General features: G+C 41.1%; 1 protein-coding gene across 2 annotated transcripts; it reads left to right on the forward strand.

Moving 5' to 3' along the window:
- ABHD17A (abhydrolase domain containing 17A, depalmitoylase) lies at nt 1–27,433 on the forward strand. 2 transcript variants are annotated; one of them, XM_075283665.1, is made up of 5 exons: nt 1–308; nt 408–749; nt 6,105–6,299; nt 20,065–20,244; nt 26,327–27,433. In XM_075283665.1, the coding sequence occupies exons 2-5, from the start codon at nt 439–441 to the stop codon at nt 26,547–26,549; spliced, it is 909 nt and encodes a 302-aa protein (XP_075139766.1). In that variant the 5' UTR covers nt 1–308; nt 408–438; the 3' UTR covers nt 26,550–27,433. The 2 variants fall into 2 exon arrangements, with proteins under 2 accessions (XP_075139766.1, XP_075139765.1); XM_075283664.1 differs by having other exon boundaries at nt 437–749.

Consider the following 27,433-nt stretch of genomic DNA (forward strand, 5'->3'; position numbering starts at 1 on the left):
GTACGCCAAACCCCTCCTTCGCCTCTGCTCGATTCTCCATCTGTTTCTGCTCCCGTTCTTGTCTTTCCTCGTCACTTCCAGGCTGGGAGTCATATCCGGTCCACTGAACCCCGTAGACAGTCGGATATTCGGATGGAGTGAGTCCGTTCTTATGGGTGCCCATTGCAAGCAGCTTTGCGTTTCCATTTAGCCATTGTGCTTTATCATGAACCCGAGGAAGACTCGTTCAGAGAGAAGCTGCGGTGCCGCACAGTCTTCTGTCCACCTCTAATTCTCAGCTCTTCCTACACAAATAATCTGAGGCAAATGTACGTAATCTATACATATGTCGGCAATTTTACCTTTAGTAACATGGTATGAGTAAAATCTTAATATTTGTGGAAATAGCTATTTTCACTGAAAAAAAGTCTTTTTTATTTTTTTCCCTTATTCTAAGAGATGAACGGATTTTCTATCAAGGAGTTGTGCTGTTTATTTTGCTGCCCACCATGTCCTGGGAGAATTGCAGCAAAATTGGCATTCTTGCCTCCAATACCAACCTACGCCATTGTACCAGAGCAAGATGCCTCTTCAAGGGGTACAAGTGGACGAGGAACAGAGATTATGGGACGATGGAAACTTCATCTAACCGACAGGACAGACTTCCAGTATACCCAGCATGACCTGGACAATATAGAAGTATTTATGACCAAGAGTAGCCGAGGAAACAGAATTGCCTGCATGTATGTCCGATGTGTTCCTGGCGCAAGGTATTGTTTTGCTCTATATCTTCCTTGTTAGGATCACATGCTATGTTCACACTAACGTTCAAGTTTCAGACCTTTGGGTCCGCTTGCCTTTCTCTCTGATGACTTTACGAGGAAACTGGTATGGAAAGCCCAAACGCTGGCCAAACGCTAGTGTGTACCCAGTGTTAGTAAAAAATTCATGTCATTAAGATTTATGTAGAAAGAAAAATGGCAAATTAACCTCTTCCCGCTGCAGCCAGTTTTAGACTTCCTGACAGAGCTCTGTTTTTCAAATCTCACTTTGTGGTAATAACTTTGAAATGCTTTAACTCACAAAAGTGATTTTTTTTTTGTGGCATATTGTACATCATGGTAGTGATAAAGTTTAGTCAATATGTATTGTGTTTAATTAAAGAAAAAGAAAAATTGGTGAAAAATATCCAATATTTAAAGTTTGAAATGATCTTTAAAACAGACATACCACCTAAATTAGGTCATAAATCTAATTTATCATATCATCTTTATTTTGGCATCAAACTTTAAACATCCTTTAAATGGATCCTATCATACAACGCCTCTTTTTTTCTGAGTAACACGTCAGAATAGCCTTAAGAAAGGCTATTCTTCTCCTACCTTTCGCTGTCTTTTTCGCGCCGCCGTTCTGTAGGAATCCTGGTTCTTGTTGGTATGCAAATGAGTTCTCTCGCAGCACTGGGGTGTCCCCAATGCTGCAAGAGAACTCTCTCCAGCAGCGTCCTCTTCTTCCGGCAGTGGCTTGTAAGTTCTAGGCCTCGGGCAGAGCAGACTATGCATACCCACAGGCCACGAGAAAATGGCAGCTTGCATGGTATTAAACAGGGATTCCTACAGAACGGCAGCGCAGAGAAGACAACGAAAGGTAAGGAAAAAAGGGGCTGTGTGATAGGATCCCTTTAAAGGGATTCTACCACTAAAACACATTTTTTTCTAGTTAACACGTCGGAATAGCCTTTAGAAAGGCTATTCGTCTCCTACCTTTAGAAGTGCTCTCCGCCGCGCCGTTCGTTCAAAATACCGGTTTGTACCGGTATGCTAATGAGTTCTCTCGCAGCGATGGGGGCGTCCCCATTGCAGCTCGAAAACCGACCGCAACGCCGCCTCTATGGTCTTGCGTATCCTCCCCTTGCTTCTTCAGCGTCCTGTCGCACGCCTGCGCAGTACGCTCTGTTCGGCGAAGATTGCTGAATGTACTGCGCATGCGCGAAATTGCAGTGCCCGCACTATGGCTGGGACCGCAATTTTGCGCATGCGCAGTACGTTCGGCAATCTTCGCCGAACAGAGCGTACTGCGCAGGCGTGCGACAGGACGCTGAAGAAGCAAGGGGAGGATACGCAAGACCATAGAGGCGGCGTTACGGTCGGTTTTCGAGCTGCAATGGGGACGCCCCCATCGCTGCGAGAGAACTCATTAGCATACCGGTACAAACCGGTATTTTGAACGAACGGCGCGGCGGAGAGCACTTCTAAAGGTAGGAGACGAATAGCCTTTCTAAAGGCTATTCCGACGTGTTAACTAGAAAAAAATGTGTTTTAGTGGTAGAATCCCTTTAATTTATTTTTTTGCACATTATAACATTTACAAGAAGCAGCATAACAAGCGCGGTCGCAGGGGATGTGACCAGGCCCAGCAGGGTATGGGTTCCCCCACTGCACTATATATTGTTATTGTTATACTCTTCTCTCCTGGGCTCAGCATCCTTTCCGGGGGCTCTTCCGTCATGTGACTGAGTCCACGCTTTTTTATCATTTAGACATGAAAATGAAAAATTACTTTTTTTCTAACCAAATATAACTTCTGCCCCTTGTGAAGATGAAAAGTTTGGGGCCAAAGTAGAAATTGCTCCCCACATTTTGTTACACAATTTTTTTTCTGAACATAACATTAACTCATATGTGCTGGTACACTGATGTATGTGCACATGGCAGTGCCTAGAACTGAAAGAGCGCTAATTAGCTTTTGGAGGACAGATATTGCTAGACTAGTTTACAGCACTATGTCCCATGTGCAGAGGGTCCAAACAGTGAAACCCCCCCCAATATGACCTCATTTTGTAAACTAGACCACTCAAGGAATTAATCAAGTGGTATAGTGAGTACTTTGACTTTTCATGTGTTACGCAGAATTGGGCCTTGAAAATGGGAAGATTTACTTTTAATTCTTTGATTTTTTTTATGGTAATTTATTTTTGTTTCACTTATTAGACTCCTAGAGGTCTGATCTCAATATTAATAACCAGTCGTGGAGTCAAAATGCTCACTGTTATCCTTGATGAATTCCTTGAGGGGTGTAGTTTCTAAAATGGGCCATATAGTGGGAGCTTCCACCGGCTCAGAAAATGTATCATGGTCCTTGAAAATGACTCCAGCAAAATCTGCTCTTCAAAAGCTCAGTTGCGTTCATTTCCTTTGTTGCCCTGTCAAGTGTCCAAACAGTTTACATGCATGTAACGTGGAGTATTTCAATGCTCGGGAGAAATTGCAAAATACATTGTGAAATGCATTTTCTGCTTTAACCCCTTCTGATTATGTAACAATCAGGACTAAATGTATTATGGGTTTAATAAAAAAATATATATATATTTTTTTTAATTCCTGTGAAATATTTAAAACGTTATCAAACATCCCAAATGGCAGTTGAATTATTTGAGGGGTTCATTTTTAAAAATTATTTTTTATGTAGGGGTTCTAACACATTGGCCCAAAAAACTGTTAGCTTTCTAATGTCCAAAATTTATTCAAAGACCATTAAAAGATGATGCCCACATAAAGTATATATATGTTATAATATATAAGATATTTTTCAGCTGATTTGAGTGGTATAATTGTCGTTGTGAAAAGCAGTGCATTTTAGTTTTAAAATTTTCACCAGATTTCATATTTAGATCATAAATGCAAAAAATACCTGCCAATGTTTACTAATAGGAAGTATAATGTGTTACAAGAAATAATTCTCAAAATCACTTGGTTAAGTTAAAACGTTCCACATTTATAACGATGTAAGTTAACATACACTATGTGATCAAAAGTATCCAGACCCCCAAAAAACATATGTTTTTCATATTAGGTGCATTGTGCTGCCACCTACTGCCAGGTACGCCATATCAGCGACCTCAGTAGACATTAGATATTGTGAGAGAGCAGAATGGGGCGCTCCGTGGAACTCACGGACTTCGAATGTGGTCAGGTGATTGGGTGCCACGCATCACGCAGGTCAATGTCAAACGACGCCTCGCTTGGTGTAAGGAGACATTGGATGATTGAACAGTGGAAAAACGTTGTGTGGAGTGACGAATCACGGTACACAATGTGGCGATCCGATGGCAGGGTGTGGGTATGGCAAATGCCCGGTGAACGTCATCTGCCAGCATGTGTAGTGCCAACAGTAAAATTTGGAGGCGGTGGTGTTATGGTGTGGATCGTGTTTTTTATGGAGGGGGCTTGCACCCCAATGTTGTTTTGTATGGCACTATAACAGCACAGGCCTACACTGATGTCTTAAACACCTTCTTGCTTCCCACTGTTGAAGAGCAATTCGGGGATGGCGATTGCATCTTTCAACACGATCGAGCACCTGTACATACTGCACGGCCTGTGGCGGAGTGGTTACACGACAATAACATCTCTGTAATGGACTGGCCGGCACAGAGTCCTGACTTGAATCCTATAGAACGCCTTTGGGATGTTTTGGAACGCCGACTTCGTGCCAGGCCTCACCGACCTACATCGATACCTCTCCTCAGTGCAGCACTCCGTGAAGAATGGGCTGCCATTCCCCAAGAAACCTTCCAGCACCTGATTGAACGTATGCCTGCGAGAGTGGAAGCTGTCATCAAGGCTAAGGGGGGGTCAACACCATATTGAATTCCAGCATTACCTATGGAGGGCGCCACAAACTTGTAAGTCATTTTCAGCCAGGTGTCTGGATACTTTTGATCACACAGTGTAGGTCAAATTTGATAAATGGGTTCATATTCTTATGGGGCTTTACAACCCGAGGCCAATCTTGACCACTTGTTGGTGTGAGTTAAAATGTAGTGAGATATTGGTCTGGGTTCCTGTCTGTGATGTAGAAGAACCTGGGTGGTGTGTATGCACAGCAGGTTTCCTTATGCAAAGGAAGGTTTTGATACCCGTTTTCCATCAGTGTGTCAATTTTTTCATCATTTTTCTGGATATCTTTGTGTGTCTCTTGTATTAGTTTTTAACTGTCTGTGGAAAAAAAAATGGATGCACTTAATTTTTTATGTTTTTGTAACTCAACCCATTCATCAGTTATTAAAGGGATCCTATCATATAAACTTTTTTTTTTTTTCTGAAGAACACGTCTGAATAGCCTTAAGAAAGGCTATTCTTCTCCTACCTTTCGTTGTCTTCTCCGTGTCGCCATTCTGTAGGAATCCCGATTTTTTGTTGGGTTCTTTTGCAGCACTGAGGGCAGGCCCCAGCGCTCAAACCGCACTGGGTGCATCTCCAATGCTACGAGAGAACTCTCCAGCGCCGCCTCCATCTTCGTCAGCAGCGTCCTCTTCTTCCGGCGGTGGCTTGTAACTTCTAGGCCTTGGGCAGAGCAGACTGCGCATGCCCACAGGCCACGAGAAAATGGCCACTTACAATACTGTGCAAGAGGCCATTTTCTCGTGGCCTGTAGGCATGCGCAGTCTGCAGCATTAGTGACGCCCCCAGTGCTGCGAAATAACTCATTTGCATACCGACAAGAACCGGGATTTCTACGGAATGGCAACGTGGAGTAGACAACTACAGGTAGGAGACGAATAGCCTTTCTTAAAGAGGACCTTTCACCGATTTGGGCACAGGCAGTTCTATATACTGCTGGAAAGCTGACGGCACGCTGAATTCAGCACACTATCAGCTTTCCCGATCTGTGCCCTGGGTAAAGAGCTATTGGTCCCGATACTGTAGCTCTTTACAGTCAGAAGGGCGTTCCTGACAGTCAGTCAGGTATGTCCTTCTCCACAGCAGCGCTGTACAGTGTGAGTGGGGAGGAACGCCCCCTCCCTCTGCTCACAGTGCTTATGGGGAGGGGGGGGGGGAGTTCCTCCCCGCTCAAACAGCACAGCGCGATAGGCGCTGCTGTGATGAAGGATGTACCTGACTGATACAGGTACCTGACTGATAGGTTGATCTCGATTTTCTTTTATTGTTGTTGTTACTTATTTTCTTTATAAACCTAATCAACTATGTAACGGTTGTGGATTTGTAAAAGTTTGCCATCTGTTTTATCAACACTGTACTGCTTTCACTATATGGAATATATTTTGGCTTGTATTTTGAACTTTTTGGAGCTTTGTTTTACAAAATTGTGCTATGTTTCTGCAGGTTCACACTCCTCTTTTCCCATGGTAATGCAGTGGATTTAGGACAGATGAGCAGTTTTTACTTGGGCCTAGGGACACGCATCAACTGTAACATCTTCTCATATGATTACTCTGGGTATGGGGTTAGCACAGGGCGCCCCTCTGAAAAAAACCTATATGCAGATATTGATGCAGCTTGGCAAGCTTTACGTACAAGGTGAGTCATATCTATTTAACCCCTTCCCGCCGACGGCATTTTTTGATTTTCATTTTTGACTCTCCTCCTTCCAAACCCCATAACTTTTTATTTTTCCACTCTGAGCCATATGAGGTCTTAATGTTTGCAGGACAAATTTTTCTTCATGATGCTGCCATTAATTATACTTTACAGTGTACTGGGAATCTGGAAAAAAAAATTCAGAATGGGGTGGATTTGTAGAAAAAGTGTATTTGTGCGACTTTCTTATGAAGTTACAGCCGGCTCCCAGCTTCAGCAGCTGCATGATGTCCGTGCAGCTGCTGTGTCCTGATTGGACGTACCGGTGCAATGCAGAAACCCAGCTCTTCTATTGCAGGCTACATAGAGTAGCCTACAATAGAATCCATTGAATGACAAGCCGGGGAGCCTTCACAAGGCTCCCTGCTGTCATGACAACGTGATCACAGCCCTGGAGCTTGCTCTCGGTGCTGGCGATTGCCGGTAAAATGGTGGTACCCATGCGCCACTGGGAAAATGGCGCCTCGGTCAGCTTTGTCCAAGAAGCCGGAGGGGTTAATGCCCATGATCGGTGCGAGCACTGACCAGGGGCATTAGTGCTGGGTGTCTAATGTATAAAACAGTAGACACCTGGCGGCTATGGCGGCCGCCATATTTAAACACCCAGCGTCTGGAAAGATCTGACCAGACAGAAACACAGATTATATAGGACATCACAAGACAATAAACAAAAAGGAAAGCAGGGAGGGTAGGCAGTTAAAACACAGCATTCCAATGCCAATGAATGTTTAGTAAGCAAAAGCCAGGACTATTGGATTCCTTGCTGTATCCATTAAGAACTGAAGTACTGGGCCGATTTCTGGTCCAGGACCAGACACATTTTCAGATTTTTTGCATGTGTGGTTTTGAGGACTATAACATCTTTATCATTTGCGTTATTCAACTAATTTCTGTGGGGGATTTTTTGTGACACGTAGGACTTTATTTTTTTATTATTATAATAATATCCCGGAAAATAGGAGGGAAACCGTCTGTTTTTCACTTTTCATAGCACAATACTTTATAAAATAGTTTTTCCTCTCCATTATGGTAATTTTTATTTTGTTGTTGGGGTTGGGGCTAGAACCTGTAATAAGGATGTGTTATTGGCGTAATATTTTTTATTTTTTTTTCAATTACTTTACTTTCTTTACTTTTTTTTTTGTACATTGTGACATAAGGTCATTATAGACTTTTGGGGACATCTGATCCTTTTTTTTTTTTTTTTTTTTTGTGGGGGAGGCTGATTTCCTTGTAACTGGGGCCGGTACGTCAGAGTCTGTTAGACCCAGCAGCTCTAACAGACTCTGATCCCTGGCGGATCATGTGACTGCTAGGTCAGAGGTGAGCCGCATCATGGCATCGCTGATTGCAAGGACGTACCAGTACATCTTTGCAGAACAAGGGAGGGACTGGAACAGGTTAAATATCCAAACAATCAACTTTGAGCGAGGCACCTGGGGCCTTAATGCCAGCGATCAGTGTGGACATTGATTGCAACCATTAGGGCCAGGTCTCTGCTGTATTATACAGCAGAAACCTGACAGCTATGGCAGTCGCCATATTTAAATCCCCAACATCTGTCGTACTGTTACAGCGGATGTCAGGGAAGGTTTAAATGGTCACTAACTTTTAAGACAAGGTTCATCCATAGGTCCATTAGATAAGCAAGACGGAATTGCATTGAGTAAAGGGGGAGTGGTTCTTTTTCTCTTTACACAGTAAATTCAGATAGCAGGGGTTAATTCTCCTCACACATACACTACAGTCATGGCCAAAAGTTTTGAGAATGACACTATTATATTTTCACATGATCTGCTGCCCCCTGGTTTTTATGTGTTTGTCAGATGTTTTTATTACATGCAGAAATATAATTGCAATCATATTATGAGTAACAAAAGCTTATATTGACAGTCAGAATGAGTTAATGCAGCAAGTCAATATTTGCAGTGTTGACCCTTCTTCAGGACCTCTGCAATTCTCCCTGGCATGCTCTCAATCAACTTCTGGACCAAATCCTGACTGATAGCAGTCCATTCTTGCACAATCAATGCTTGCATTTTGTCAGAATTTGTAGGTTTTTGTTTGTCCACCCGTCTCTTGATGATTGACCACAAGTTCTCAATGGGATTAAGATCTGGGGAGTTTCCAGGCCATGGACCGAAAATCTCTGTTTTGTTCCCTGAGCCATTTAGTTATCACCTTTGCTTTATGGCAAGGTGCTCCATCATGCTGGAAAAGGCATTGTTGATTGCCAAACTGCTCTTGGACGGTTGGGAGAAGTTGATCTTGGAGGACATTCTGGTACCATTCTTTATTCATGGCTGTGTTTTTAGGCAAGACTGTGAGAGAGCTGATTCCCTTGGCTGAGAAGCAACTGCACACATGAATGGTTTCAGGATGCTTTACAGTTGGCATGAGACAAGACTGGTGGTAGCGCTCACCTCGGCTTCTCCGAATAAGCTGTTTTCCAGATGTCCCAAACAATCGAAAAGGGGATTCATCAGAGAAAATGACTTTACCCAAGTCCTCAGCAGTCCACTCCCTGTACCTTTTGCAGAATATCAGTCTGTCCCTGATGTTTTTTCTGGAGAGAAGTGGCTTCTTTGCTGCCCTCCTTGAGACCAGGCCTTGCTCCAAGAGTCTCCGCCTCACAGTGCGTGCAGATGCACTCACACCTGCCTGCTGCCATTCCTGAGCAAGCTCTGCACTGCTGGTAGCCCGATCCCGCAGCTGAAACACTTTTAAGAGACGGTCCTGGCGCTTGCTGGTCTTGGACGCCCTGGAGCCTTTTTGCCAACAATGGAACCTCTCTCCTTGAAGTTCTTGATGATGCGATAGATTGTTGACTGAATGTGCAATCTTTCTAGCTGCGATACTCTTCCCTGTTAGGCCATTTTTGTGCAGTGCAATGATGACTGCACGTGTTTCTTTAGAGATAACCATGATTAACAGAAGAGAAACATTGATGCCAAGCACCATCCTCCTTTTAAAGTGTCCAGTGGTGTCATTGATCTCCAGCCCTGTCCTCATCAACACCCACACCTGTGTTAATGGAGCAATCACTGAAACGATGTTAACTGGTCCTTTTAAGGCAGGGCTGCAATGATGTTGAAATGTGTTTTGGGGGATAAAGTTCATTTTCTAGGCAAATATTGACTTTGCAAGTAATTGCTGTTAAGCTGATCACTCTTTATAACATTCTGGAGTATATGCAAATTGCCATTAGAACAACTGAAGCAGTAGACTTTGTAAAAATTAATATTTGTATCATTCTCAAAATTTTTGGCCATGACTGTATATGCAAACACTTTAAATTTTGCATCCACGTTAAAGGACACAACTGGTGACGGCTCATAAAGTTTTATGTTTGTGTAATGACAGTAACCTCTATTACAAAATTGTCTGAACACTGTATATGCAATGCCGCCCCTGCTACCTCTTGTGTCACCCCCTCTACCTCATAGATTGTAAGCTCTTGCGAGCAGGGCCCTCAGTCCCATTGTGTGAAATGACGTTCTTTGTTATGTATCTGTCTGTATTTGAACCCTACAAATTGTACAGTGCTGCGGAATATGTTGGCGCTATATAAATAAAATTTGTTATATTATCGGTAATAGATTATTATTGTACATGACCACTGCCTAAGAGATATGTTAACTGTGATGCAGCCATAATGGGGATATTAGCAGCAGAACTGATAGGACATTATGCATAAAAGCATATACAGACATAGATCAGCCTGCCCAGCAAGGCCCTGCACAAATGTTAACTTTTAATGAAAACTTGGATACCTTTTAAAGGGTTAACAAACTTCCCAAGTTCAGTTTTTAACTATTTTAGGTGTTTACTGTTAATTTGGGAAGAAAACCGCAGCACTCACAAATCCTCATTCAGTCTTCTTTAGCCAGGCAAGAGGAGCAAGCAAGATACTCATAGGGCAACAGCTGTTTTGCGGTCCACCACTTGTTCTGGTGCTAGTCACATGACTAAGCATCGTGCCACTCCTAAATCCTGGAGCATGTGTGTCACTGCCATTTTGACTGTTTACCATAACATATTCAGGATACAGTTATATAGCCAATATGGGCTTAGAGGGGCTCTATCACTGGGAAAAGTCATTTTTATCTAAACACATGCTTGCATAGGCTTTAGAAATGCTACTTCACACTTACCTATAGTATGTAGATTGCCTTAGTGGTCTCTGAATAAGTCTGTTTTTATTCATATGCTAATGAGCCTCCAGCCAGCTCAGGAAGTTCCCAGCAGCCTCCTCTCTCCCATTATCTTCTATGTGTGTGAAGCAAACAGGAAGCGAGTCATCAGCAGCAGCAGGAGCCGTCTCCCATAGAAGACAATAGAGAGAGGTGTGCACCATCTATCGTGCACTAGTCTAATTAGCATATGAATATAAACGAACTTATTCAGAAACCAGTGAGGCAATCTACATACAAAAGGTAGGTGTGAAATAGACTTTCTAAGGGCTATGCAAAGGTGTGATTAGTTAAAAATGACTTTTCCTAGTGATAGAGCCCCTTTAAGGCGCAGACTCTCAGCTTAAATTTGAGGGTATTTACATCCTAATTGGAGAAACGGTTTAGGAATTACAGTTCTGATGTAATCGTACACAGTCAGTGTGTACGATTATGTATACAGTTATGTGTACAGTCAGATTTGTACGATTATCCCCTTACCCTGGTCTATAGTCTCTCACTCTGCCAAAGCAGTATCCCTTCGCTATGCTGAGGAGGCCCAATAGGCCAAAACAGCGCTGTCCATAGCTGGGAATCTGTTCCTTTTGGAATAGAAATACTAATTTGGCAATTAAATCCGCATCATGATAGTAGACTTTTTAACTGAGTAATGCATGATGTTAAGGATGCTGCCCTCTAGAGGGCAGCACATAGAGTGCACTGTTCTCCTAATTACATCCTGGAGAATAGATTTGCATATTTTTTACCCAGTTCTGATGCATAAATGCATAAACCACTAGTAATACAAGTATCCAAACATAAAATAGTGGCCGTAAGTGTTGGCACCCCTGAAGTTATTCCAGAAAATAAAGTATTTCTCTTAGAAAATTATTGCAATTACCGTATATACTCGAGTATAAGCCGACCCAAATATAAGCAGAAACTCCTAATTTTACCACAAAAAACTGGGAAAACTTATCGACTCGGGTATTCAGCTGAGGGGGGAAATCTGCCATTGCAGATAAAAAGTCTGGTCGTGTGCATTGCAGCTTAGTAAATCCATCATAGTAATAGCAGTTAACCCCATCATGTCCCTCACATTAACCCACTGTGTGCCCACATAAGAGTTACTGATATGTGGGACATATGGAGGTAATAATTAGGTATCTTCATAATTAAGGTCCTTTATTAGTACCCCCATGTGTCTCACATATTATTAACCTTTATATGGGGCACACAGGGGTTAATATGAGGGACATGATGGGGTTAACTGTTATTAATGTGAGGCACATGGAGTTACTGAAACTAAATTAATAACCCCAAATGCCTGACATTAATAGGCAGAGTAACTAAAGGAAGGTATCTGTGTGTTTCACTTTACGGTACTTATTTGTTATCCTACTACATTTTATTTGTTATCCTACTACATTTTGTTATCCTACTACATGCCAATACTTTTTATCCTACTACATGCCTTTTCATCTTATCCTACTACTGCGGCGGCCAGTGAGTATCGATTGTCACCAGTAAACAAAACGAAATTCCGCGAATGGTTGACAGTGGTATGTCGGTAGCCGGCTTGCCGGAGGACCTCTGTGTCATATCCCTTCCAGCAGTCAGAATGTAGTATGGAGTCCGGGGCCACATGTTTCCTAATGACTGATGTCAGGGTAGAGTCACTTCTGTCCGGCACCAATTCCAGGAAACACTCTTTCGTCTCCCTGCATATTCCACCAAACACCCATTGCTGAGGTAGTACTCTGCCAACGTTGTTTTTCCTCTTTGTGAAGACGCTCTCGTCGACCTTGACTACCTTATTTGCGCCGCCTACCTGGTTTACAGAACGGCTCGCTAGTTCCACCGCAAATGCCTGCCTCATGTAGTTGTTCCAATCGACAGTTGCCGAGATCGACATCTCTAGTTGTTCCTCACACCAGGCAACTGACGTCAGCTCCTTACACCAGCAGTACATGAAACGGAGGATCGTGATGAAAGTAAGGCGGGATCCCTCGAACCAATTACCCGACCTCAACCCGTAACTTGTACGGCACTTGGTCTTCGCGCAAATCCACCGGGCGCCGGATCTGTTGAATTTCAAGTTCATTTGATGACCGTTGCCGCATCTCCTGACGGCAATAACCCTTTCCTCTGGAAAAGCTGTACGGCGACTCCGTACCAGGTAAATCTCATATAATTCATTTTATTCCATTCTAAGCACGAATAAGTACCCCCAAACCCCCTCTCTGCCCAAGGCAACCAGATTACAGATAATACTCATGGGGGCAGTAATGGTATACACAGTCCTATAGCTGCCAATGTGGTGATGTGCATCATGTGATTGATAGCAAAGAAAAATTTAAAAGTCAAGATGGAGTCAAATCAGTGTGAAGCAGCTGGATGGTAGGGATATCAGGGCAGCATACATATTAGAAGCCTGGGGAGTGACTGAGAATCAGGTGAGGGGTGCAGGGATAGAAAATTAGTGTTTTTGCCTCTATAACCCTTTTCTGCCGCAGCTAATTTTTGACTTCCTGACAGAGCTTGAGATGTCACTGTATGCAGCGGTAATTTTGAAACACTTTAACTCACCAAAGCGATTTTGAGATTATTGTGGAGATTTTAAAAACTATGCAAGTTAAAAAAAAAGTTTAAAAATTATCTACTTTTTATACAGATAAACATATCATACAAATTAGTTCATAATTTACCATATCTAATTTACCATATCTCTGCTTTATGTTGCCATGAAATTTTAATCGCCCTAATTTTTTTTTGGGTCACTAGTCAAACAGAAATTTTTATAAATTTTCAAAAACTTTTCCAAAACTCACTTTTAAAGGACTAATTTAGTTCTGAACTGGTTTTGAAAGGCCTTTGTATTAGAAAGGGTGCATTCAGACTACGTAACGCCGGGCGTGTATGAGAGCCGTACACGCCGGCATTACGGCAGACTGCCGAACACTTCCCATTCACTTCAATGGGAGCGCTCGTAACAGCGGCGTTTACGAGCGCTCCCATTGAAGTGAATGGGAAGTGTTCGGCAGTCTGCCGTAATGCCGGCGTGTACGGCTCTCATACACGCCCGGCGTTACGTAGTCTGAATGCACCCAAACCCCGTTTTCCGTAGCCAGCCAGCCCACTACATCTTCAGCAGCCATAGTCAGACTCCAAGTTCTTACTCATGCACCTTGTTCATTCAAGACAAGTTGGATCACCTGCTAGGACAGATGGACACATGCCTGCTCCATTCTCCCTCCCTGTGGACACACAAAATGATAAGATACTATTTTATACACACATTTTCTTCTGCATTACATACGTCCTTCCAAAGCTATACATATGTGTTTCTATTCTTCTCTCGCACTCTCTTTCACGCACTCTCTGTCTCTCTCTCAGTGGTCAGCAAACTTTGGTATCCTCAGTTGTTGCGAAACCACAAATCCTAGTTTGCAAACTTATTCTGCTCTTTGAGAAACTACCATAGAAGTGAAATATGTATGCTGGTAGTTGTAGTTTCACGTCAGCTGTAGAACCGAAGGTTGCTGATCCTTTGTGTAAGCAATGCACATAAATAAATGCATGCTATTTTTACTTATATTGGATGCAAACTGACCTTCTAATCCAGTTTAATTTTTCTTTAGACTTCTGTTTGCCGGGCTTCCTTAGGAGTAAAAATCCAGCAATCCAGTTCTTCTTTATAATAAAACTTATAATAAAGATGTAAAAATTAAAACATGGAGAAACACTTCAAGACAAGCATGACCTCAAGGTGTGGACGACTTCAAACAAGCTGGCTGACGCTTTTCGGAAGATACATGCTTCCTTAGTCGTAGCTTGTTTGCCACCTACATAAGTGACAAGTGTACTTTACCGACTTCTTGTTTCGGGACATGGTACTCCAATGCCCTTGTATTGCTGTGAACAAAATCATAGAAGCCTTCTGAGACCTACGTTGATAGAGATATGCGTATCAAATGTTTTTTTTTTCAGAGAACGCTGCTGGGCAAGTTTCTTGAAATTTAAAAAAAAAAATCGCTTCTAAATCTTGCCGATGTTATTTTAGCACTGTTTTTGTTTATCTATATACTATTATGTTTACTGTTGAATTCAATATATTTTTCTGTAATATTTAAAAAACACTGTAAAAAGTGTTTGTCCTATTTACATGCATATTCTTTGTGGTAGTTGCTGTTGCAGTTGTGAATGGGTTCAGAAATAGCAGAGGTGTAATAGCTGAGGTCACAAGACGTGTGACCAGGCCCGGAGGGGTTCGGGGCCTTGCAGTGATAGTGGTTGGGGAAAACCTGTTTTTCCAACTGCTATACATATCTTTCATGAGAAGGGGCCTAGTGTTATATCTGTACATGCCGCTGGGCACCTTTCCAATAATAACCTGCCCAGGAAAAAATAATAAATACTTAAACACACTTAAGGACAGGCATCCGATGGTCCCTAACATTCTCTTTGGGGCTCTTTCAGCCTGTGATTGAGGTCACATGCCCCAGGGGTCACTCCGCGGCCTGTGACCGGGCCTGTGCGGCCACATGGGATGCGCTAACAACATCAGTGCATTCCACGTGTCAGCTGAGGCTCAGTAATAGACAGTGTCTGAGGTGCGCGACCTAAGTCATACAAAGAAGAGAACTGAAGATGATGCTGTGAAGATCTGGACAGAGTGAGGATGCTGAGGAGAGGGGATGCAAGGAGAGTATAAGTGTTTATTTTCCTTCACCTCCACTAGGCCACGACTTATTATACTCTGGGGTCTGAGGAGGAACCAGAGTATAATAATAGCATTGAAACAAACGGGAGGGCTGAACCTCATGAATGTTTATCGAAATGAATGTAGTAGGGTTTGACTAAGGAGCTTGAGGCTCTTTGGAGCATATTCTACCTTGTGGTGGCCAAGTTTGGACAATTATACTGCATTGGGGGGGGAGGGGGGGAACTACTGGACAGTATAAAAGGATGTATAGTTCACACACATAGTAATAGTATAGAGCTGTTGTCAGTGACTTAATGCATTCCACCATACTATAGTTCAAGCTAACACCCTGCACCAGCACCCCCTGGTCAGAGTTGAGTTTTGATCAGGGGTTTTAACCACTTAGATTCTGTGATTAAACATGACGGCGGCATCTAAGAGCTTTCGTCTTTATTCTGCCCCTCACCTCACCCCCTTTCCTGCTGGGTGAAGCCGATATTTTTTTTAAATTTTTTTTTTTTTTTGACAGCCCAGGATCGGAGCACTGATCCTGGGCTGGCAGAGTCACAAAACTTGTTGATCCGGCCAAGCAAAAAAAGGTCGTAAGCGTATATAGGTTAACTTCCTGTGTACAACTGCAATACACGTATGTAAAGTGTAAACACAAAAATTAAGTGTTTAAAAAAAATTAATAAATCAAAGCCAATAAAAATGAGCCTTTCCTACATAAAAGTAGGCATCGCCGAAACGTTGGGGTAGGGTTCCCCTCTTCTGGTCCCTGACTACTATGGGTATGTGTCATATTGTTCAATCCTATTGTTGACTGCACTATAGCCTGTCATTGCTGTAACCTGTCTGGTTTGTTAACCCTATATGCTGCTATTTACTCAGTACCTTCACACGTGTTCCCTGTTTTGTTAACTTACCTTCTTTCTTTACATAAAAAAAGAAGAGCCACACCGAGTGGATCCTTGCACATTAACCGTGGTAATAATCTTATTTAGAAGGAAAGAATGAAATGCCCCCTCACCTGGTGGGGTTGTGTAACCGACACAACACTCCAAAAGCATATAATGATCAGGTGGTAGGGAGTCAAGAACAGCAGGTGCAGTCGCCACGTAGACGTCAGGATAGTAGGGTAGAATGGACCTCACGGAACCACTGTGGAAAGAAATTTATACACTTGAAAAAGGGCTTTTTAGCCAGAAATGCATTGTGTGTGTGTGTGTGTGTGTACACCAATAAAGGACTTTTTATCAACACTACAGCAAGCACTGTTCTCTCTCCTGGCTAATCCGGTGAGGTGGCCGGTCCATTCTACCCTTCTTTCTTTACATGTTATGTTGGCTACTTACTACCTAGTCTTTTATCATGCTGTCCTAGTATACTACATCTGTATTCATATTCACACTTGATATCTTGGTATATACACCTGGTTTTCCTATCTATATGAGATAGGTTTGTATGTGATTGGCCACTCATTATACTAGTTTACTGCATTTATTATTGACTGCACTGCTTTGTGGCCTTATCATTTTACCTTACAGTATAATCACCGTATTTGACTTTATCCATTATGTGGCTTCAGTGACTACTGATTTTGTCAAGCGTATATTGCTAAAACTTTTACCTACTACATGCTACCTTACATCCTATGACACCTGCCCAGTCATTGGTTTCCAGTATTTGGGATTTCCCCTATTTTGTCTGGTAACTTTCCTTCCCCATTTTAATATGTTATCAATAAAGTTTATTTTTTTTTACTATATGTTGAGTATTTCCTCCAGTTTTCTCTAGTCTTTTCTGGTTTGGAATACATGGTTATTATGTGATCCGTACAGAGCGAATTTGGTATGTGATATGTATTTTATTTTCCCTTTATGTCATGTTCGTTGTATGCATAAAAGTAGTTATGCAAAAAGAAATAAAAACAATTAAAACAATACATATTTGATAGTGTAACATCCATAACAACACGTGCAATAAAAATGAAACCTTATTTAACCTGCACCGTAAATGTCATGATAAAATCTTGAAAAAAAATGTTGAATGTAATGGTTATTGCCTCACAAAATATGGTATAAAGCCTGATAATAAAATATGTACCCCAAAACAGTATGAATAAAAATTAATAAATAATCTGCAAATGAGACATGGCACCTGAAAATTATTTCAACAAATTCTGCTTTTCGTCGTCCAGTGGAATTGCTTCCCTTTGGCACATCACTGTGTGCATAACAAACTGATGCATTTTCTTCTCTAACCCCTTGTAATAGTGTAAATTTTAGGGCTGAATGAACCCCACCCCACAGAAATGTTGAAATTTCACTTTTATATTGTTTTAATTCCTGTGAAATGCATAAAGGGTAATGAACTTATCAAATGCTGTTTTTAATTATTTGAGGGTTGCAGGTTTGAAAATAGTGTGATTTACGGGGGTTTCCAATATATAGGCTTTTAAAATCCCCCTTAGAATTGAAGTAGTGGCTAACAAATGGGTTTGGGAAATTTTTATTGTAAATCTGGAAAATCACTGCTAGACTTGTAAGCCTTCTAATGTCCAAAATAAATTAAAGGATGATTAAACATGGATACCAATATAAAGCAGAAATATGGCAGATTATATGTATTAATGTATTTGGCTGGTTTGATTATCTGTCTGAAAAGCAGGACATTTCACGCTTTGAACGTTGCAAATTTTTCCAAATTTCCATTAAATTTCCTATTTTTTATGAGTAAATGCAAAAAAATATTGTTCAATGTTTATCACTAACATGAAGCACATAGTGACACAAAAATACATTCTTACAATCAATTGGGTAGGTTAAAGCGTCTCAGTTATTGCCACATAAAGTGAAACACGTCATTTAAAAAATGGTGAGGAATTTGGTGTGGAATTTAAGTGCTGAAAAAAAGCCTCCTGCTAGCAGAAAAAGGAACCCATTGAAGTCAATGGCAGGCTTTTTTTTTCAGTGCTTAAGTTCCATACCATTTTCCTCTATGTGAATGGACCCTCAGGATCACGTGCTGATTCTGGCACCATAACTCGTGTAAGAGTTAGCGCTGCAAAACAGAATTCCATTGACTTCAATGGGTTCAGTTTAATGCGCGTAACACATTGAAATCAATGCGAGGCTTTTTAACCCATTGATTTCAATGTGTTATGCACATTAAATGGAACCCATTGAAGTCAAAGGAATTCTGTTTTGCAGCGCTGATTCTTACATGAGTTATCGTGCCAGGATTAGCGCCGTGTTACTCCAAGTGAATGCACCCTAAGATAGTTTTAGTCTGTATCATTAAGGGATAAAGGATATCAGAGTTTTTAGCAGATAAAATTTCCATGCAGCATCTTCCTGGGAATGTTAAACTCTTGATGGTGGATGCAGTTTTCCATTGTCTTTACTTTGGTTGATATACTCCTAAGACCCCTTGCAGACGACCGTATGCTAGTTCAGTGTGCTATCTGTGTTTTCCTAGATATCACACTGACCCATTTATTTTCTTTGAGCCCAAGCACACTACCATGCATACCACAGATCAGTGAGCGAGCCATAAGTGCGTGCCACAAAACTCAGGGCAGGTCTTATTTTGCTCATTGTTTGCGACACAGACTCACCCATAGAAGCCTATGAGAGAGTAAAAACCACAGATGTATTCCATGTGTCGTCTGTATTTGCAGTTACCTAGTCCCACAGGGTTTTGTTTTTTTTACTTCAGTATGTAATCTATAATTGAGGAACAGCAAACCCTTAGAAGACTGGACTGTCTGAACAGTTTCTCATAGGTAAACTTTCGGAATGTTTAATAGTAATAATTTGAATCTATGTTCTGTATGAGCTGAACTAGTGAAAGATGCTAAATTGTGTGAAAGCTGGTGAGCAAGGGGTTAATAAGCATTTTTGTACTAACATTAATTGTTCATTGTAAGGCCCGGTTTACATTTGTGCATGGGTTTCCATTCGAGGAGTCCGCTTGGGCACCCACTGAATAGAAACCCAATCCGCATAAAAAAGCGGTTACCATAGAAAACCTGCAGACCCCATAGACTGATAGGGTCCATGTGGTTTCTGCTCGGTTTCCGCATGAAAAATGCGGAGAGAAAAATGCTGCTTGCAGAACTTTTCTCTCTGCATTTTGCATGTGGAGAGGGGAACAGAGTCCCCAAACGTAGACGTCAGCCAAGCCTAATTGTATTGTTGCTCCTTATTTTTACTGCATAGTATACTATATCTAAGTACATATGCACTAGTTAAGGCATACCCAAGTAGGAAATACATGCAGGCAAGACCATAGGTTCTTTCAAAGCATTTCTGAATTATATATTTATTTTTGTTTTATCTGCTGAACACAAAATGAGACTTTGTTTGTTATGCAAGTGGCTGCAAATGAACACGGGGAAATGTATTTTTAGAAGTTTGTAGACCGGTTGTTTGACCGAAGCGCCGGAGGCCGTAATGCCGCAATAAGAGTAAGTATTATACAGCAGACATCCAGCGGCTATGTTGGGCACTGAGGAGCATATTTAAAAACCTGACATCAGCCGTACTATTACGGAGGGGGTCAGGAATGGGTTAAACATTTGACTGACAGGGTTCCTGAGTGTCAGACCCCTACTGATCTTGGAGCATTCCTAAAAGTAAGCATTGCATGCAAACAACCCAAAAGGTTTTTTTAAAAAATGTTTTGTGTGTTTTTTATTGGCTTCAAATTTTGTGACACCCATTTATAATTGTTTTCCAAGGACTTCTGTAGTTCTGCTCTAGAGTTGACAGTATGATGTACCAATGATGTATCTTTTTTGCTTTTTCTCATCTCTCTTCTGTAGGTATGGAATTTGCCCTGAAAATATTCTCCTTTATGGACAGAGTATTGGCACTGTGCCAACAGTAGATTTGGCATCTCGTTATGAGTGTGCAGCTGTTATTTTACATTCACCTCTGACGTCTGGAATGAGAGTGGCATTTCCTGATACTAGGAAAACTTACTGTTTTGATGCATTTCCAAAGTAAGTTTCCAAGTGCTATATAATAATTTACAGCCGGAAATTTAAAGAGAATAACACTGTGTCAGATCTGTTTATGACGAATGCATAGCATGACTAATAATGGGTACATCAATAAGGTATTAATGAGGTAATTAAGGTGTCATTTTAGTGACAAAAAGTAGTTATGCTTTGCTATTATTACCGTCAATAATACAGAAACATGAGTTAGAACTGCCCAGTGTATGTTTTAAATTGTAAAAAAAAAAAGTTGTACAAATTAGTGTCTGAGGCTAAATTAATTATCTCAAGACGCACCAAAGTGTACACCATCTTTTGTAGTCCTAAGAATAGTAGGCCTTTCTTGTCTTATCTTAAAGAGGACTTTTCACCACCTCCATTAAGTTCAGCAGTATTTATAAGGTGCTGGCCCACTGATTGTGGAACTTTTATTACACTCTAGCGCCCGACCATTTCTGAGCAATCAATGTTATAGATATGCTATTTAACCTTAGTATAGTATTTGACCGCACTGTCAGTAAAGGGGCCAATAACAGCCAATCATACTAGTCGAGTTATTGATTGCACCCAATTCATTGAAGTGAATAACAAGTTATTTTATATCACATTAATAGTCAATCTTGCAGGCAGTGGAATAACATGAAATAGATAATTATTGAATATCCGAAAAACGTTTCAGGCTATGACTTTTGTCAATGGTTATCTACGGGGGAATATACAATATGCTTATCAGTCATTTGGGAGTTTCACCAAAAGTACAAACACAAACTCATATAAAATGGTCAGGAAACATATAATTTATTGTAAAATGGATGAAATGCAAAATAAACAGGAGGAAAAACACTAAAATAATATAAACATCAAATTAAATAAACAATAAAAGCACAATATAACTATAGGTAGTATCTATGTCCCAATGAAAAGAAAGAGATTTTAAACCTTGGGGAAGAAATCTCATGGATGCATCCCAATGAGGGTTGATAAAGGAAAGTAGTAGGTAACAGGTGAGATTTAGGTATATAAATGTATCAGGAAAAACTTGGCTTACCCTTGGCTTACAATATACATTCAAGGAGCCAAGAGAAATGATACAAGTAAAATATACCTGGTATCGTACTGGAGAAGTAAAGTATGAAAAGCCTGCTATTGCCTAGCTATATGCACCAGTGGAACGCATGTATGTACCAATGTACCCTCCTTGTTTAGTCCAAATCGGTTACTGCACTGTTAGCATTTCGAGATTAGGAGCGTCACAATTGTTCTTATTCCCATGTGACTGGACATCTCTTCAGATGCTGTTGCACACGGCTCCACTGATTCAATGTGACCATAAATGGTTAAAATTATATAAATGTATAAAAACGGGTAGATTGAACCTGGTGTAATAACAAAAGTAGTGGGATTGTTTCCTGCTATAAACCACCGTGAAAAGAGGAACTTTTTGGATAGCATTCCCTAGGCCAGTCATGGCGAACCTTTTAGAGACCACGTGCCCAAATTGCAACCCAAAACCCATTAATTTATCACAAAGAGGCAACACGGCAAATTAACCTTAATGCTGTGCTGACCCACAATTGTGGACAGTTACGGACCTGCAATACGGTTGTGTCAATGAGGCTTTACAGAGCTTTCAATGATACTAACAGCTTTGTATTGAAATGTAGAGGTTTGCATTTAGTATACTTTTGAACAATTAATGTTCACTATTTACATCACACAGGATCTGGTTTATAGTGTCTGTGCAATGTTATTACACCCTGTACTAATATCACGTCTGCTACAAACACAGATACTGTATGATATAAATAGTGAAGGGCCCCTACACAGTACAATCTTCTCCACAATGGCCCCACACAGACCTGTGGCCTACACTGACAGTTTTCAGGTGTATGTGCATTTGCAAATACAACTGAAAGAAACACTGGATCACTCGCTGGGGGATCTGTCCCAGATTGGCCGTTAGTAAGTGATCGAGCGGCCTGGCTGGGGTGACGGCACACCAGCCCACAAAAAGAACTATGAGTGACCACTCTGGGATGCGTGCCATAGGTTCATCACCACTGCCCTAGGCCCAGTACTATGTATGCTATATCTGTAGAGAGAGTTTTAATGTGTATTACCACCATCTCAAAAAAAAAATCACTATAATAGCTATATGTACTGGTAACTCACTAATAATGCAAAGCACCAGATTAGCAGACTAAAAGGTGGCCAGTAAATTATAAATGCTACACTATACTATCCCCCCCCAAAAAAAAAATTGGCCAGAATGGGCTATTTTATTAAATACTTGTTCACATCAGGCCTTTGTAAAATACACTTCTCTGAGCATACCTGTACATAATGTTCTTTAGCCCCTTAAAGGGGTTGTTCATTCACTACACTCATACTTACCATCCATGGCTTCTCTCTGTACTGGCAGGGTGCACGCTCTTCTCCAAGCAGTGTGCGTGCACTGCTGCCAGTCAATCACCTCTAATGCGCATCCACAAATGTGCAGTAGAGATGATTCATCGCTGGAGAAGAGCATGCACAGACACAGTAGAGGAGGAGGGGCCATCTCACAGAAAGAAGTGTGGAGCGTAAGTATGTAATATGGGTTGGGGGTTGGGATGAGTAGGTAGGGAAGGACGGGATAGCTAAAGAGACAGGGAGGCAGTGTATAGGAGGGGAGTGAGAGGGTTAGTAAGGAAGTTACATAACAGGAAGGAGAATACTGTAAACTAAAGCAGGAGACACCAGAAATCACTCAAAACACTCTAAAAAGTTTATGGTTACGTTTTATTAACCCATTAGTAGCACTAATAGACACTTTTAAAAAAAACCAAAACATTTTTTGCCTAGAAAACCCCTTTAACCCCTTCCCGCCGATGGCATTTTTTGATTTCCGTTTTTCGTTTTTGACTCCCCTCCTTCTAAACCCCATAACTTTTTTATTTCTCCGCTCCCAGAGTCATATGAGGTCTTAATTTTTGCGGGACAATTTTTTCTTCATGATGCCACCATTAATTATTCTATATAATGTACTGGGAAGCAGGAAAAAAATTCAGAATAGGGTGGATTTGAAGAAAAAATGCATTTCTGCGACTTTCTTACGGGCTTTGGTTTTACGGTGTTCACTGTGCAGCCAAAATGACATGTCCCCTGTATTCTGTGTTTCGGTACGATTCCGGGGATACCAAATTTATATGGTTTTATTTACATTTTGACCCCTAAAAAAAATTCCAAAACGGTGTTAAAAAATTTTTTTTCTAAAAGTCGCCATATTCCAACGGCCGTAACTTTTTTATACATAGGTGTACGGGGATGCATAGGGCGTCTTTTTTTGCGGGGCCGGGTGTACTTTTTAGTTCTACCATTTTCGGGAAATGTTATTGCTTTGATCACTTTTTATTCAAATTTTTATCAGAATTAAAACAGTGAAAAAACGGCGGTTTGGCACTTTTGACTATTTTTCCTGCTACGGCGTTTACCGAACAGGAAAAATATTTTTATAGATTTGTAGAGCGGGCGATTTCGGACGCGGGGAGACCTAACGTATATGTTTCACAGTTTTTAACTACTTTTATATTTGTTCTAGGGAAAGGGGGGTGATTTGAACTTTTAACCCCTTAAGGACCAGGCCATTTTTTGGTTTCGCATTTTCATTTTTCCCTCCTCACATTTCAAGAGCCATAACTTTTTAATTTTTCAGTTCACAGAGTCACATGATAGCTTATTGTTTGCGGGACAAATTGTACTTTGTAATGGCACCATTCAATATGCTGTGCAATGTACTGGGAAGCTGGAAAAAAATTCAGAATGAGGCGCAATTGGAGAAAAAATGCATTTGCGCCATTTTCTTATGGGTTTAAGTTTTACAGCATTCACTGTTTGGTACAAATGACATGTTACCTGTGTTCTACGTGTCAGTACAAACGCGGTGATACCAAATTTATATAGTATTTGAAATTTTTTGATACTTTTAAAAAAAATGATAAACTTTGCAAAATAGAAAAAAAAATTTGTGTCATCATGTTCTAACACCTGTAACTTTTTCATATTTCCATGTATGGAGCTGGTTGTGGTGTCTTTTTATGCGGGACAAGATGACGTTTCTATTGATACCATTTGGGGAAAGATCCGATGGTTTGATCACTTTTTATTCAATTTTTTATAGGAGGCAAAGTGTTGAAAAAAACGCTTTTTGGCTGTTTTTATTTTTTTTGCCGCTACGCCGTTCGCAGTACGGGATAAATGTTTTAATATTCTAATAGTTCAGGCATTTTGGAGCGCAGGGATACCTAATATGTTTATGTTTAATGTTCTTTAATTACTTTTATAGCTGATCTAGGGAAAGGGGGGTGATTTGAACTTTTATATTTTTTTTATTTTTTTAATACTTTTAAAAACTTTTTTTTTTCTTCTGTTACATTTATGATCAGACCCCTTAGGTACCTTGAAACCTAGGGAGTCTGATCGCTCATACTATTCACTGCAATACTACAGTATTGCAGTGAATAGGAAAATCGCAGCACTTCTATTAGACGATGCCTCTGGCATCGTCTAATAGATCTAGTGCAGAGACAAGCCTGGAAGCCTTCAATAGGCTTCCGGCTGTCATAGCAACCGATCACCGCCCTCATGTGACGTTCAGGAGGGCGGCGATCGGCAAAACATGGCGGCGCCCATGCCGCCGGCGCCGTTTACACACTGCGGTCACGTTTGACCGCAGTGTGTAAAGGGTTAACAGCAGCGATCGGCTCGGGCACCGACCGCTGCTGTTAGTGGCAGGTCCTGGCTGTATTATACAGCCGGCATCTGCCGTGTATGGAGCGAGCTCAGCGTGTGAGCTCGCTCCATACATCCCCAGGCGACCCATGACGTACAGTTACGTCAAGGGTCGCTAAGGGGTTAATACTTTTTATATTTTTTTATATTTTTTTTTACTTTTTTTTTTACTTTTTTTTTTGCATTTATTAGACCCCCTAGGGGTGTTGAACCCCAGGGGGTCTGATCACTAATGCAATGCATTACAATGCTAATGCATTGCAATGCATTGCAAAAAATCATCATCTCTTTTGCAGGCTGTATACACCAGCCTGCAAAAGAGAGAATTTGCAGACCGGCTGGGAGCCTTTAACAAGGCTCCCGGCTGTCATGGCAACGGGGGGGGTCGGCCCTGGAGCTTGCTCCAGGAGCCGGCGATCCCTGCCAAAATGGCGGCGCCCATGCGCCGCCGGGAAGATGGCGCCTCCGGCGCCTTTGACAGCAGCGCCGGAGGGGTTAATGCCTCCGATCGGTCCGGGGACCGATCGGAGGCATTAGAGCCGGTTGTCTACTGCTTAAAGCAGTAGACACCCGGCGGCTATGACGGCCGCCCGGCTCCCGGGCGGTTGCCATAGTTACAGACCCGACACGCGCCGTACTATTACGGCGCATGTCGGGAAGGGGTTAAGGGTCCGTTCACTTCCGTTAGAAGGCTTATAAATTTAGCAGCAAATTCTCAGATTTTCACGGAAATTTCAAAATTCTGTTTTCTAGGGACCTATTCAGTTCTAAAGTGACTTTGAGGGGCTTATATAATAGAAACCCCAATAAATGACCCCATTTTAGAAACTGTGCACTTCAAATGATTCAGAGCAGTGTATACAAACTTTATTAACCCTTTAGGTGTTCCACAGGAATTCAAAATGGAAGTGAAATTTCCAAATTTTTATGCAGATTTTCCTTTTCAAGTCAAAGACAAGGTTAACCGCAAAACCTACCATAATATTTATTACTCTGATGTCTGATTTATCACTCTGCAGTTTGTAGAAATATCCCTTATGTGGTGCTACTGTGCAACTTTACTCAAACTCAGAAACAGAACCTTTAGGGATTTTGGTGCAATGATTTCATTAGGCACCATGTTGCAGAGCCCTAGAGATACCACAACAGTGGAAAACCCTCCAGAAGTGACCGCATTTTGGAAACTGAAAAAAACAAGGGAGAGAGATGTGTGTGTTCTGTTATTATTTCTCAAAAACATTGTGCCCAAAGTGACATATTTGCATATAATGGAAGTATGTTTCCCATTTTATTTATAAATGTATTTATTTTTCAGTATTGAAAAGGTGTCAAGGATAACATCTCCTGTGTTGATAATCCATGGGACAGAAGATGAAGTGATTGATTTTTCTCATGGCCTGGCACTCTATGAGCGCTGTCCCAAACCTGTAGAGCCTTTATGGGTGGAGGGTGCTGGACATAATGACATTGAATTGTACAGTCAATATTTGGAACGTCTGAGACGCTTCATTTCTCAGGAGTTGTCCTCACAAAACTGACAATTTGAGCTAAGTATTGCAAACCTAAAAAAAGAAGTCTTACTGTTCCACATTCATTTTGTTTCCAAGGTGCAAACAAATTCATTCTGGATTTTTAAAGAGACAGTCCCCCAGCTTGAAGTTGATGTTCACATCTCTGTGATAATGCAAGCAATTTTAACTTCACACTATTTTTTTTGTAGGGCCTTCATCCAGTGGTCTCAGGATAGCTTTTTTTTTCCCCAGCAGGGACTCGTGGATCTCCAACTGTTATGCTTTCCACACTGACAGTCTGTGACATGTTGTCCTGGTGTTCAAAAAGGAAGGTTTCCTTTTTTTTTTCTTTTTTTTTTTAAATGAAATATTTCAAAGGTGTTTATAAAAAAAAAAAAAAAATTCTAGGTAATAATGTACAGTACTTATTTTCTATCCCATAGATGTAAGTATTAAATGGGTTGTTCCTAATGGTGTACTCCTTGTCAGTCCCACAGACTTTGAATGGGGCAGCTGAGCAAATGCTTGATTGTGTCTCCATTTAAACTTCTTCTCACTGTAGTCAGAAAGATGCAGGAATAGGGAGCTTGGGACCTCTGTTTTAGTTATTGGTACAGGTCCCAGCAGTGTGGTCTCCTGCAATCAGACATTTATTTCCTATCTTATGTATTGTGGGAACATTCCTAAAGCAAAGTTTTCTTCAACCTCTGAAAAAATAAAATATTGTTTTAGTTATTGCTCAAAGAACTGGATATGGTCAATGAAGAATAAAAAAAAAATGCAGCTGTGTGCATAATTATTTTAGAAATCGTATATGGACAAATAAATCATTCAGGAAGTCAAATTATTAAAGTTTCTGACTACTTCCTTTATAACTTAATTTCAACTTTAATTTGACTCAATTTAATGTT

This window comes from Leptodactylus fuscus, chromosome 1, assembly GCF_031893055.1.
Source record: "Leptodactylus fuscus isolate aLepFus1 chromosome 1, aLepFus1.hap2, whole genome shotgun sequence".
Taxonomy (NCBI): Eukaryota; Metazoa; Chordata; class Amphibia; order Anura; family Leptodactylidae; genus Leptodactylus; species Leptodactylus fuscus.